General features: G+C 42.8%; 1 protein-coding gene across 1 annotated transcript in view; it reads right to left on the reverse strand.

Moving 5' to 3' along the window:
• The window catches only part of ASB1 (ankyrin repeat and SOCS box containing 1), a 15749-nt gene that overhangs the window by 1328 nt on the left and 1420 nt on the right, over positions 1-13001 (reverse strand). The window contains exons 2-5 of the mRNA XM_008586030.1: positions 12959-12998; positions 10849-10995; positions 9819-10121; positions 1438-1823 (exon numbers count right to left, since the gene is read on the reverse strand). Of these exons, the coding sequence (XP_008584252.1) occupies positions 1438-1823; positions 9819-10121; positions 10849-10995; positions 12959-12998 (876 nt within the window). The remainder of the gene's footprint in view (positions 1-1437; positions 1824-9818; positions 10122-10848; positions 10996-12958; positions 12999-13001) is intronic.

Below are 13001 nucleotides of genomic sequence, written 5' to 3' on the forward strand. Positions count from 1 at the left end.
AAAAAAAAAAAAAAAAAAAAAAAAAAAAAAAAAAAAAAAAAAAAAAACAAGTGAAACAGTCTTGAACACAAGCAGCTTTAGTCTACCAATGTGGTTCCCAACTGCTGTGGATTGATAGAATTGTGTCCCCAAGGTTCATATATTAGAAGCTTAATTCCCACTGTAACTGCTGAAGGTGGGAAATCCTATTATGAGAATTGAAAGGTGGGGTCTTGAAGAGGAGATAAGATCGTAGGATCATGCTATAGTGAATGGATTAAAAATAGTGGTCAGGGCGTGGTTCTGAAGGCTTAAAAAGAAGAGCACCTAAGAGGTTAGTCTCTCTGCTCTGCCATTTTCTACAATGTGAAACCCCTGGGTCACTGTCACCACAACCAAGGCCATCACCAAATGTGTTCTTTGGACTTTGAACTTCCCAGCCTCTGAAACTGTAAGCAATAAATTTCATTTTCTTTCTAACTCATCCAGTTCCAGGTATTTTGGTATAAGCAACAGAAATGGACTAATACACCAAACTGACCATTAACCAACTATTCTTTTTTTTTTTTTTGTCCTTTTTGAGACCGGCCGCACCGCGCTCAGCCAGTGAGCACTGTGAGCGCACCGGTCATCCCTATATAGGATCCGAACCCCCGGCGGGAGTGCTGCTGCGCTCCCAGCGCTGCACTCTCCCAAGTGCGCCACGGGCTTGGCCCTTAACCAACTATTCTGGGGAAGGCTAAACAAGAGCATGTTTCAACGAACTGGTTTAGGGAAATCGAATTACAAAAACAAAATGAACTTAAGTTCTGTGAGAGGTAAGGGGTTAAGAAAGAGGTTATCAACTCAAATACCATCAAGACCAAGGCAGGAAAGGGCTTGTGGGCAGGTGGTCAGAGGATGCACAAGGTTAATTTCTGAATCCCAAACAGCTTCTGGTAACAAGCCCAAGCCATGATCAATTCCAAACTCTCTTGCTATCGATTTATTAATTCATTAGCAAAATTTTTCTTCATAAGTAAGCAAGCTATGGACTTTATTCTAACAAAAATTAGACATGACACAATCTAAAATAACGGTATTTGAGTGGAACTGAAGAAACAGAAGCCCTGGGAATGGGCTTATAATTTGTTGTAGGACCTCATTTAAAAATCACCTATAAAATTCACTGTCTTTAAGAATTTGGGGTCACAAAGCAGAGTAAAACGGTAAAGAGGGTATCATTCTAAGAACGTGCAAACACATGTACTTTTATAGATTTACTGATACAAACTCTTAGTGTCTAGGAATTTAAAAAAAAGAAGACCAATCTGAATGACCATTCTAGAAACTGCTAGTTCTAACTGAAGATTTTGGCCAAATGCTTAGCAGGATTTTTTTTTTTTTTAATTGCTACATCTTGGTTTATTCCATCAATCCAAACAGACTACAAGTCAGAGCTGAACTCAGGCCACTTACTTCTGGCCTCTTTAAAGACCTGCAAGGCCTCGGGGTCCACCTTCCTTCTGCCTCTTGACTCTGGGCCCAGTGACTCCCACTTTACCAGGTTCAGGTTGGCTCCAAACTCTACCAGCAGGTTCACGAAGGCTGCCTCACAACCATGGCGCAGGACAGCTTCCATTACACAGCCAGGGGAGCCCCCGTAGAACCCCTGTGTGTTGACGGGACCATTGAGGTTGAAGTCAGGGTTCGCCCCAGCCTGGAGGAGCAGGCTGAAGCACTGGAGGTTGTGGTAGGCTGCACTGACGTACAAGGGGCAGACCACCAAGGAGGTGAGCCTCCAGGAATATGGGTGCTGGATGTCAGGAGTCAGGTGGTGGTTGATGTCAACATCAGCCCCATACCTATGGGGGAAAGCAGGAAAATCAGACCCTGCAGTGCACTAACCACAGCCCACAAAGATCCCCACAGCCACCCTCAGGGGAAGGCCTTAATTCAGTGACACTGGGAGCCAGGAGACTCCATAGATCACAAATAGCTTCATTATTTCCAGCAAGATAAGACAGCAGGTAAAAACCCAGAATCCACCCTCACAAAACAATTCCTAAGGAAAGTCTTTCAAATCCTGGAAGATCCAATAGTCCCAAGGCTATTTAAACTATTTCAGAGCAAATAAGTGGAATGAAAACTTCCAAGTTCATCGTATAAAATTAGTGCAACAATAATCTCAAAACCTGACAAAGGCTACACCATAAAGAAAAACTACCAACTAATTTCACTTATAAGTATCAATTTAAAAGTCTATGGTGGAGGAGGAATATGACAACTCAACACTTATGCATGTTTAAAAATACTTAATAAAATAGGAAGTGATAGCTATCCTAAAAGTCAGCATCTCACTTAATGGGGAAATGCTGCTAGAGGCACTCCTGCTAAAGCTGGAGCACAACAGAGTCCCACTTCCTGGGATCATATTTAACACTGGTGCTGAAGGCAGTACAATTAGGCAAGAGAAAGCAATTAGATGAATAAGATTGGAAAAAAGGAGGTAAAATCTTCCCTATTTTCAGAGGATACAATCATATGTCTGGAAAGCCCTAAATAAACAATAATCTTCCCTATTTTCAGAGGATACAATCATATGTCTGGAAAGCCCCTAAAAAAAAAAAAAAAAAAAAAAAAAAAAAACTAATAAGCAATGAGAGAATTTACTAAAGTAGCAGGTTGAAAATCAATAAGCTTCATATATACAAACAAAAACAAGTTTAAAGATAAAGTGGAAGAGAAGACCCCATTTATGATAGCAAAATAGATTTTAAAATGATATATCTAAGCATAAACAGCAAATATCCAAAATTTGCAAGAGGAAAATGATAAAATACTATTGAAAGTCTCAAAAGTAGACCTAAGAGAATAGAAAGACATACCACAATATTGGACAAGAAGACTCAACATCATTAAGATGTCAATTTTCCCTAAGTTTATTTTATAAATTATCATTCCTAGAACTAAGTTGATTACAAATACAAATAAATAAAAACAGCATTACTGCAGCCACATAAGCTGATTATAAGTTCATTTGGAAGATCAAACAAGATGAAAAAGCAAAGCAATAATAGGGGGAGGTAGTCCTATCATAAGTAAAGCTTATTATAAAAGCCTATAAAACAGTTCAGTATTAGTACATAGACAAATCGACAGAATAGAACTTTACAGAAAATCCAGAAAGGGACCAAACTGCATATTGAAATTTAGTATATGATAAAGGCAGCATCTCAAATAAATAGGGTAGAAATTGGCTTCTTAATAAGTATTTTTTGTGACAACTGGATATCCATACGGAAAAAAAAAACTAAATCCATTTACCCCAGCACACACCAGGATAAATTACACATGGATCAGAACTTTTTTTTTTTTTTGTCTTTTTGTCTTTTTTACTGACCGGCAACGGGATCGCAACCCTCAGTGTTGCACCCGCACCGCGCTCAGCCAGTGAGCGGGAACCGGTCTCCACATGGGATCTGAACCCTCGGCAGGAGCGCCTCCGCGCTCCCAAGCAGCGCACTCTCCAGTGCGCCACCGGGCTGGCCCGGATCAGAACTTTAAAATATGAAAACATACAGAAACTAGAAGAAAACCTTCAAGTAAAATCTGTCTACAACATAACATCCAGAGAGAAAATGGGTTTTTTTTTATTTTTATTTTTTTGGTCTTTTCCGTGACTGGTAAGGGGATTGCCCTGCACCGTGAAACTAGAAGAAAACCTTCAAGTAAAATCTGTCTACAACATAACATCCAGAGAGAAAATGGTTTTTTTTTTATTTTTATTTTTTTGGTCTTTTCCGTGACCGGTAAGGGGATTGCCCTGCACCGCGCTCAGCCAGTGAGCACACCGGCCATTCCTATATAGGATCCGAACCCGCGGCTGGAGCGTCGCTGCGCTCCCAGCGCTGCACTCTCCTGAGTGAGCCACGGGGTCGGCCTGAGAAAATGTTTTTAACACAAACATTAAAGGAAAAGAAGCTTTTGTGTTGCAAAAATAATGGCTAAGCAAAGTAAAACAATAAATAAAAAACTGGGGAAAATATTACAAAGGGTTAATATCCTTAACATATGAAGAGCTTCTAAAAGGAAAGGATCGGGCTGGCTGGTTAGCTCAGTTGGTTAGAGCGTGGTGCTGATAACAAGGTCCAGAGTTCCATCCCTGTTACTGCCCAGCTGCCAAAAAATAAAAAATAAAAGTAAAAGATCAACAGCCCTATTGAAAATTGAGCTATAGATATGCACAGTTGTAAATGGCTCTTAACCATATGAAAAGATGCTCAGCCTCACTCATAACAACAGAAATGCAAATTAAAATACCTTGAAATACTACTTCTCACATATCAGACTGGGAAAAATCCAAAAGTTTATTGACCAGGCTTTAAGGAAACACAAAGTCTCATTCACTGCTGAGACAATGCAAGATGGAGCAATGCCTACAGAGGGGAATTTGACAATTGCTATCGAAATTACATCTGCATTTACCCTTTGACCCATCAATCATCCTTCTTGGGATCTATTCCCAGGACACATTTGCAAAACTACAGAAAGATGTATGCACAAGACAATTTATTAAAGCACTATCTGTAACAGCTAAAGAGACAAAACCACCCACATGCCTACCAATAGGGGACTGGTTGAATGAACTGTGTTTCACCCAAACACAGAAGCACTGTAGAGCTATGAAAAGGAAAGAGGAGTAACCCCACAGACTGTGCTGGAATGTCGTCCCGGGCACATTAGTACGTGAGGAAAGCAGGATGAGGGAAGTATATAACATGCTGCTGTTTCAGTTGGGGAAGGTGGTTGCAGTACGTCTCTGTGTGTATGACTCACACCTAGACGCACACACATTTGCTTATTTCTAACAATGGAATGATAAACCATACAACTTTTTAAATGGTTGTATATAGGGGAGGAAAAAAATAGGACAAAGGAGACAAGGATAGAAGCTAGACTTTTTTAAACGTATCTTGTTTTATAGATTTGTACAACAAAATTAAGTAAAAAGCAATTTCTAAAAATTGAAAGCAAAAAACCCAAATGAACCCAACTGCATATCCAGTGGGTACCATCATGTACTGCCCACCGGGGTGGCTCTTCTTTTCAGTCATACTAAACACCCAGACTCATATGATTATCACAGAGCCCTCCCAGCATCAGAGTCATTGGGCAGGATGCACAGCTCACCAGCAGGCCTCCGCTGTAGGCATGCACACAGCAGTCAGCGAGGCAATCCCTAGGGCTGTCCTGTGTTGACCCCCAGTGACAGCTCAGGTGTGAGGAAACGAATCTCACACAGGGCGGGTGCAGGAGCCACCTGACTTAGAAGCTTCAACCTCTACCAGTGCCAATCTCTAAATGACTCTAAAGGCAGAACTTTACCTGCCTTTGTCACTGTGCTTACAGACACCCAAATATATGCTCTCTATCAGGCATTCAGATGTCTCCCAGGCCAAGTGTAAACCACCAATTATTTTTACTCTAAACATGGGTCAGCCAACTACAGCAGCGAGGGCGGCCTCTAGCTCAGAGGGTTAGAAAGTGAGGAAAAGTGAGGAAGGCAAAGTGTGGAAGGCACCTGCTAAGGATGGCTGCCTGGCATGGGATGTCAGAGCCCAAATGGGGTGAGGAGGCATGTGTGGGAAGGGGAGCAGCAACAGGAAATTGGTTACATATGAAGGATTGGTAACATAAGTAAATACATCAACAATAACAGGAACCAGACCTCTCACTGTTGAAAAGGAAAATAATAAATTTGGAAAGAGAGAAAACTAGAATGAACCTTGTGGTATTAGAATGGATTAGAGGCGTCAAGGTGAACTCCTGTCAATGTATATATATAGAAATACAGACAGAAATGTGGCATGTATGTTTAACCTTAGCTTGTTTCAGTAGCAGGACCTGAAAACAAGTGACAACCCAAAAGCAATAAGCACTCCTAGTGTTCAGACCTTGGTTTCTACACACCATTCTTCACTAAAAGAAACCAGGACTCTTGGAGAAATGACATATTCCAGGACTGAGACAGGCAAAGTACAAAATGAGCCTAGAATATTGTGTTACATAAGAAAGTAAGGAACTACTCAAAGGATAATGGGGACACATCAAAAGGACACAGAGCTGCCTTGAAGAGGCTACCAGTAGCCAAATCTGAGACAATCTGAACATCAAAATAAGTAACCAGTAACAATAATAATGGATTGTAACTCGGATAAAATAAGAAACCATGAGTCTATGCTAACATAAATAAATTAAAAATTTAAGATGAGGAACATGGTTGCAAAGTACCTCCCCACAAAATATGTACTAATTACAGAAAGAAAAGAATAGCTTTACAAAGGGGAAACCTGGCAGATAACACCTTAATCAAAAGATCGAGTGAATATCAGCAGTAATGAGACAAACTGAAATCATGTACAACCTGAGAGGAGGTACTGAGAATACAAGCTCACTTCTGTGAGATTCCTGCCCAAGGTGCATTACCTGACTCTAAGCTGAGGAAACGTAAGACAGCCAGCACCTGTTTCCTTGAGCTTTCACTGGCCCCAGACAGTCCTGCCATGTCTCACAAGCCTGGTCATCCCCTAAGTATATCATTTGAAATAGGAAATGGCAATATGTAGGAAACCATGGTGATGGGCCCAACATGCAGGAATCCAACATCATTTTCCGTGCCTTATTAAAAAAATGGCTGGCCAACAGTCAGAGCCAGCAATCATGTTTTATAATCTGCCCCTTCAGCGCCATTCCAAGTGTCCAAAGGAACTTTCCCATGGAACCAAAACTGCTGCTTTCAGGTAGGATAGGCTGAGCACAGGCACACAAACCAACATGCTCACATGACAATGAAGCTTCCACTAACTAGAAACGTAAACATCACCTTTTCTCTTAGATATTCTAAGAGTGACAGGAGAAACATTCTGAAACACATACAAAGCCAATCAGAAATGTGATATTTCATTTCTCACACTCAGCAATTAAGAAAAGGAAAACTAGATTTCAAGTAGAGATTTTTTTTTTCTTCTTTATTCCTAAGGACACATCTTCCAAAACGTTTGTAATTTTGGGCAATATGACAATCTGGTGTTAGTTGAGCTATGGGAAAGACAGCCCTTCATCCACTCATAAAAATATACTGGATGAGATCCAGTTAATTTTACTCCTGAATATTTTCCAAATTCCTCTATTGCTTTTAATATCACTGGCAAAGAACCACTGGGATAACTCAACATATCTATGCAACTTTTGCACATATAGAAGTACCACTCCTTACCCTTTTTTCTAAAACATCAGCAATATTTATCAAGGGAATTTACAAATAACAAAATGGAGGTTACTTACAAAGGGACAGAACATTATCAGAGTGTAAAATGAGAGCCCTGCCTATGAGGGAAATGACATAAGGAATGCAGGAGTTAAACTTAGATTATATTCAAATAATATTATCTGTTCAGTAAAACTTAACCATATCACTCTCATTTTCTAAAAGTCAATTATCTTGGAATTTATTTATTTATTTTTTTTTTTAAATTATTTTTATTTTTTTTGTCTTTTTCCGTGTCCGGCAACGGATCGCAACCCTCAGTGTCGCCCCCGTACCGGACCGGGACCGGCAACGGGATCGCAACCCTCCGTGTTGCCCCCGCGCCTCGCTCAGCCAGCGAGCGGGAACTGGTCTGTATGTGGGATCCGAACCCTCGGCGGGAGCACCTCCGCGCTTCCCAAGTGGCGCACTAGCGCAGTGCGCCACTGGGCCGGCCCCAATTATCTTGGAATTTATTTATTTATTTTTTTTTTTAAATTATTTTTATTTTTTTTGTCTTTTTCCGTGTCCGGCAACGGATCGCAACCCTCAGTGTCACCCCCGTACCGGACCGGGACCGGCAACGGGATCGCAACCCTCCGTGTTGCCCCCGCGCCTCGCTCAGCCAGCGAGCGGGAACTGGTCTGTATGTGGGATCCGAACCCTCGGCGGGAGCACCTCCGCGCTTCCCAAGTGGCGCACTAGCGCAGTGCGCCACTGGGCCGGCCCCAATTATCTTGGAATTTAGAATATAGAAAACTTTGCAATAGAATAATATCTGTTCTTGGTAACTCACTATAAAGTAATGACCTGTGCTCCGCGAGGGAATAAGATGTCCTAGCAGTGCTTTCTCAAGAAGGGCATCTGCATATGCACTTCACACAGTCGAGCCTGCAGGTAACTCAAAGCAGTTGTGCATCATGAACTGACTGAAATGCCCAAAGGAATCTCTGGAACCAAGATGGAATTTCATTGATTGATCCTACTCAAAAACATTTCCAAATTAATGACTTACATTCGCAAACATGCAAAAGTATAGGATTGAGGTGGCTTAGATTATCAGGCTAGAAATCCTTAAAAAGAGAAAAAAGCCTCACAGCTTTACCACTCTCTAATAAACCTATCTTTCTCACTTATCTTCCTAAAAGCTAATTCCATAGCCATTTAATATATAAAACCTTTGGTGCAATAAACGTATTCTCAGTACCTAATTTAGAAACCATGTTCTGTGCAGGGTGAAGGGAATACTAAACTGCACTCTGTTCAACCACCCAACCATCTGGCCCCTAAGTAAGGGAAGGAAGAAAGCATCTTTGGTAGAAAGAAATCACTGGAAACATGAAAAATGAAAACACAATCCGGTTCAAACAAAAAAAATAAATAAAGGTTACCATTAGTACAATTAAAATAAGACCATAAGGGGCTGGCTGGTTAGCTCACTCGGGAGAATGTGGTACTAACAACACCATCCCTGTACCAGCCAGCCCTGCCCCCTGCCAAAAAATAAAATGGAAAGGGAAAATATAATGGAAAGGGAAAGCAAAGAAAGTATGGAACAAAAGATATGCAATAAAAGCAACAGTGAAGAAACAGAAAAATAACAGAAATAGACCCTAACATCAGCTATGGCAAGAACGTTAACTGTATTAAAGAACACAGAATTAGACTGTCAAGTAGTTCTCTATCAGCACACAGAACTGCTTAAACTCACTAAGATTAAAACTACATATTATATAATACTATGTAAATAAACCTTAAATGAAACCAGTAGTACTCTTTTGTTTTGATAATGGGCATAATCCATAAGCAAGAACTTTTATGAGCTCAATTAGCATTAAAATAGTCGAAGCAAAAACTATCCCAAATACAAAGGGAAACTGACAAAATCACAACAATGACTAGAGACTGACTTTATGTTTGTGGCAGATCCAACAGCAAAAATGTAAAAAAAGAGAGAGGGACTCTGAATAAAATAATTTAGGCTAATACATTACACCAGGCAAATAAAACACATATGGTCATGTATTTGTTTCAAGCATCCACAACAATGTAGTCTGACATTAAACAATAAAAGAATCAAAGAATCCCCAAAACAGAAACTATATGGTCCATATTATCTGAGCACAATACAATAAAATTAGAAGTCCATAAAAAATGTTACTAAAAACTCTCCTCCATAACTCTAAGAACAAAGAAGAAATCAACTTCAATTATAGCTATTTTTAAAATAAGGAAAAAGCTTAGAGGATATGGCCAAAGCTCTAGTCAAAGGTAAATTAATAACTGTGAAAGTTTACATTAGTTGAGAACAAAATGAATAAGCATTCAACTCAAAGGTTAGGGAAAAAATTAAGATAAAAGTAGATAAAATGAATCAGTGAGCAAAAAAATAAGAGAACTGATAAAGCTAAGAAAAACCTCTTTACAAAGACTAGCAAAATAGACAAATCCTCTAACAAGCCTAATTTTAAGAAAGAAAAAAAGCAAATGCAGGGCCCAGGTAGGGATAGAGCCACGTTCTCAGGCAGGCATGAGCCACGGCAGCACTAACCTGATGAGAACCTTCAGGATGTCGGCCCTGCCCAAACGGGAGGCATGGTAGACTGGAGTGCTGCGATGGTGCCGGCTTCCATTGGGGTCGGCGCCAGCTTCCAAAAGGATCTGGGCGCTCTCCAGGTGCCCATTCACCACAGCCACATACAGGGCAGTCTGTCCCTTTACATCCACCAGATCCACCTCAGCCCCCTTCCGGATAAGGAAGTCCACACAGTTCCCGTGGCCTGCAGTGGCTGCAATGCGCAACGGTGTGCAGGGGAGCCAGCCACAGCACCAGACAGACTTCTCATTGATGCGGCTGCAGAGAAAGCACAGAAGAACTCGTGAGAGACGCCCCCAGGAAACAGCCTGCTCCCTTCTCTCACGCAGGTAATATGCAATAAAGACTCACAGAGGAGGGCAATCCCTTAGTCATCCTCTGGTTTATAATGCCTCCACCTGTGTTTGACTTTCTGAAATGCTTTCATATCTTTACCCTGCAGAACCTGTGCACCATATCCCCATGGTGAAGAGACGGCTGCCCTGGGGCTGAGCCCCAGGTCCTGGAGATAGATTACTGAGGGCCGGAGTAGCTAGGGAGGAGAGAGAACCAGATGAAAATACCTAAGGAAGGTGAATGTAAATGTACAGACCACTTAGGATAAAGAGCCACAAGAGATTCAAGAGAGGACAGGGCCACTACTGAAGAGGGTAACAGTGCTGCCTTCAAGAGTAACATCAAGGAAACTGACGCTGAGAGAGAGCCAGAAGTTGCCAGAAAATATAAAATTCAATGACAGAGCTGAACTTGAACTCAGGTCTCCCTGCCCACACAATTTGGCTGTCTCCTACCACTCTGACCACGCTTCTGCAGTCTCCTTTTTTATTTCCATCCTGTGAAACTGGAACACATTCCTCCGAGCATCAGGGTCGTCATCGCGCCGAGCATCAGGGTCGTCATCGCAAACCAGACTGTGAGCCGCAGCTTCATGCAGACCCACAGGGGCCCCGAGTACCTGGACCAGGCCTGGGACAGTGAAGCTCACCTCCGGTAGCTCTCCTCTTGCAATAGGCTCCTGAGGGTCTGGAGGTCCCCCACATAGGCTGCATCATGGAGCCTCGTGTCCTCACAGTGCTCCAGTGGATGATCACAAAACTGCTCCCTCAGCCACTCCTTCAGATTAGGACCTGCACTGAAAAGAGGGGCTCCTGTCAACTCAGGGAAATCTTGCCAAGGCCACCCAAAAGGGGATGCCGTCTCCAGTAAGCCTTTCCTCTCTCCCAGCTACACTGGGTACTTTCAAACTCCCAAGAAATAAATTTTTAAAAGGTAGGAAGTTTCCCTTATGAAACTAACACATTCCTGACACCAACCCTGACAAGGATAATTTTTAAAAAGTGGATGGGCCTAGAGAACAATGAGCCAAACCTACTTAAGAGTATAGAAGCAAGATCCTAAGTAAAATATTAGCAAACTGAAATTTAAAAAATTGTATCAAAAAACTTAGCATGCAATTACTCTAATTTATCCCAGAATGTAGGAATATCTCAAAATTGGGAAACTATGAAGGAGAACCACAGTCATCTGCTTCACTACAAAGACATTCAGCAAAATCCAAGGTCCAAACACACGTTGTTATTTACAGCATGGATGACTCCCTACCATGCTGTTCTAGATAATGGCCACAAGGATGTCTACATAAAAAACAACCCATCAGGCAGTAAACCTAAGATGAGTGCACTCTACCTTCATATGGAAGTTACACCTCAGTAAAAAGGAAAATTAAAAATATATGTACGTAAATATAAATTCAGCCCTATATAATAAAGACCATAAAACTGTAAGACAATGAAGAAAACTAGAATAAGTAGAAAAATCATACCATGTACTTGGAGAAGCTTTCTGACAGCACTTAAGTTTTAAGTGAAAATCTCTGTTGCCCCTCCACCCCAGGCCCAAAACACACTACACAACAGTACTGCACGTGGATATAAAACGGAGCCCTGTGTACAAGGCAAGGCCAATGTCTCTTCCACAGGACCCTTCTATACTGGGAAGACACTGTCAGTCCTCTTTTTCCAAATGAACCCCTTCTGTTCCATCTCTCACTCTCACATGAAATGAAACCCTAGACACTAAGGTCCCGGCTGTCCATGGGGTCAAAGTCAATACCAACCAAAGCCCCCGATGGTAGGGGCTTTGTCTGGCTTGTTTTGTTTACTGTGCTACCCCCAGCAGGGCCCAGCCAACAGAAGTTCCTCAATAAACGTTTATTGAGTAAATGGATATAGGAAGGAATGGATGGTTAAAAAGGTCTACTTGCAGCAGTCTCCAAGTCAACATTATAGCCATTTTTTGACATTTTTACACACTTAAAAGTCAGAGTAATAAACTTCTTAGTTTATTTTTAAGTAGGAGTAATACACTCTTTGGAGACCTACCACTCCAAAGGCTCAGATGAGCATGTAAAAAGTCCAGTGCACACGAAGGCATGTGACACACAAGGCAAGCTCAGGAGTGGGCAAGGAGGTACTCCCACTGCCGGTAAAGAGGGAAACTCCCCTGACCCGAGCAAACGACACACTTGGTCTACAAGGTCACATCTGCACAACAGGAATCTTTCAAGTTGGAGACCCTAAGTCAGATGGCTCTTTTGGGCGGTGGGTGTGAGCCTCTCTAGCCGCCTCCTCTGCTGCTAGGCCAAGGGCCCCTGGACGTGCTGTGTCACTGATGAGCTCGCAGGGTATGGCGTTATCGCTGTCCCCTGGCTGTGCGGGGCGGGGGGTCTAACCCGCTGTACCACCCGGACCTACCGCGGGTGGTAGAATGGGGACAAGCCACCTACCCTCCCGAGTGGCCTCCGAGGGGCTTTCCTGACCGGGGCGCTCAGACACGCAACACGACCCACGTCCTATTTCTACAGCTGGGGTGCTACCAAATCCGTATCGGCTAACGGGATGGCAGCTGCCACGCGAGTCCCACGGGAAACAGAATCTGCGCGAGGCCCGTCCACACGAGGCCGAGGGGCGGCGGACGTGTCTGCGGTGGGGCCCCCGGCACGGCGAGCCGCGCTAACCCAACCCCGCCCCAGGCCGAGGGCCTGGCCGGCTGGGACGAGGACGAAGGGCCCCGGACCCCGTGTGCGCACACGTTACCTGCGGGCCCCGGCCCGGCCCGCCCGTCGGGGCCGCCGCCCTC

The sequence above is a fragment of the Galeopterus variegatus genome, unplaced genomic scaffold (assembly GCF_000696425.1).
Source record: "Galeopterus variegatus unplaced genomic scaffold, G_variegatus-3.0.2 Scaffold108, whole genome shotgun sequence".
NCBI classification, from domain to species: Eukaryota; Metazoa; Chordata; class Mammalia; order Dermoptera; family Cynocephalidae; genus Galeopterus; species Galeopterus variegatus.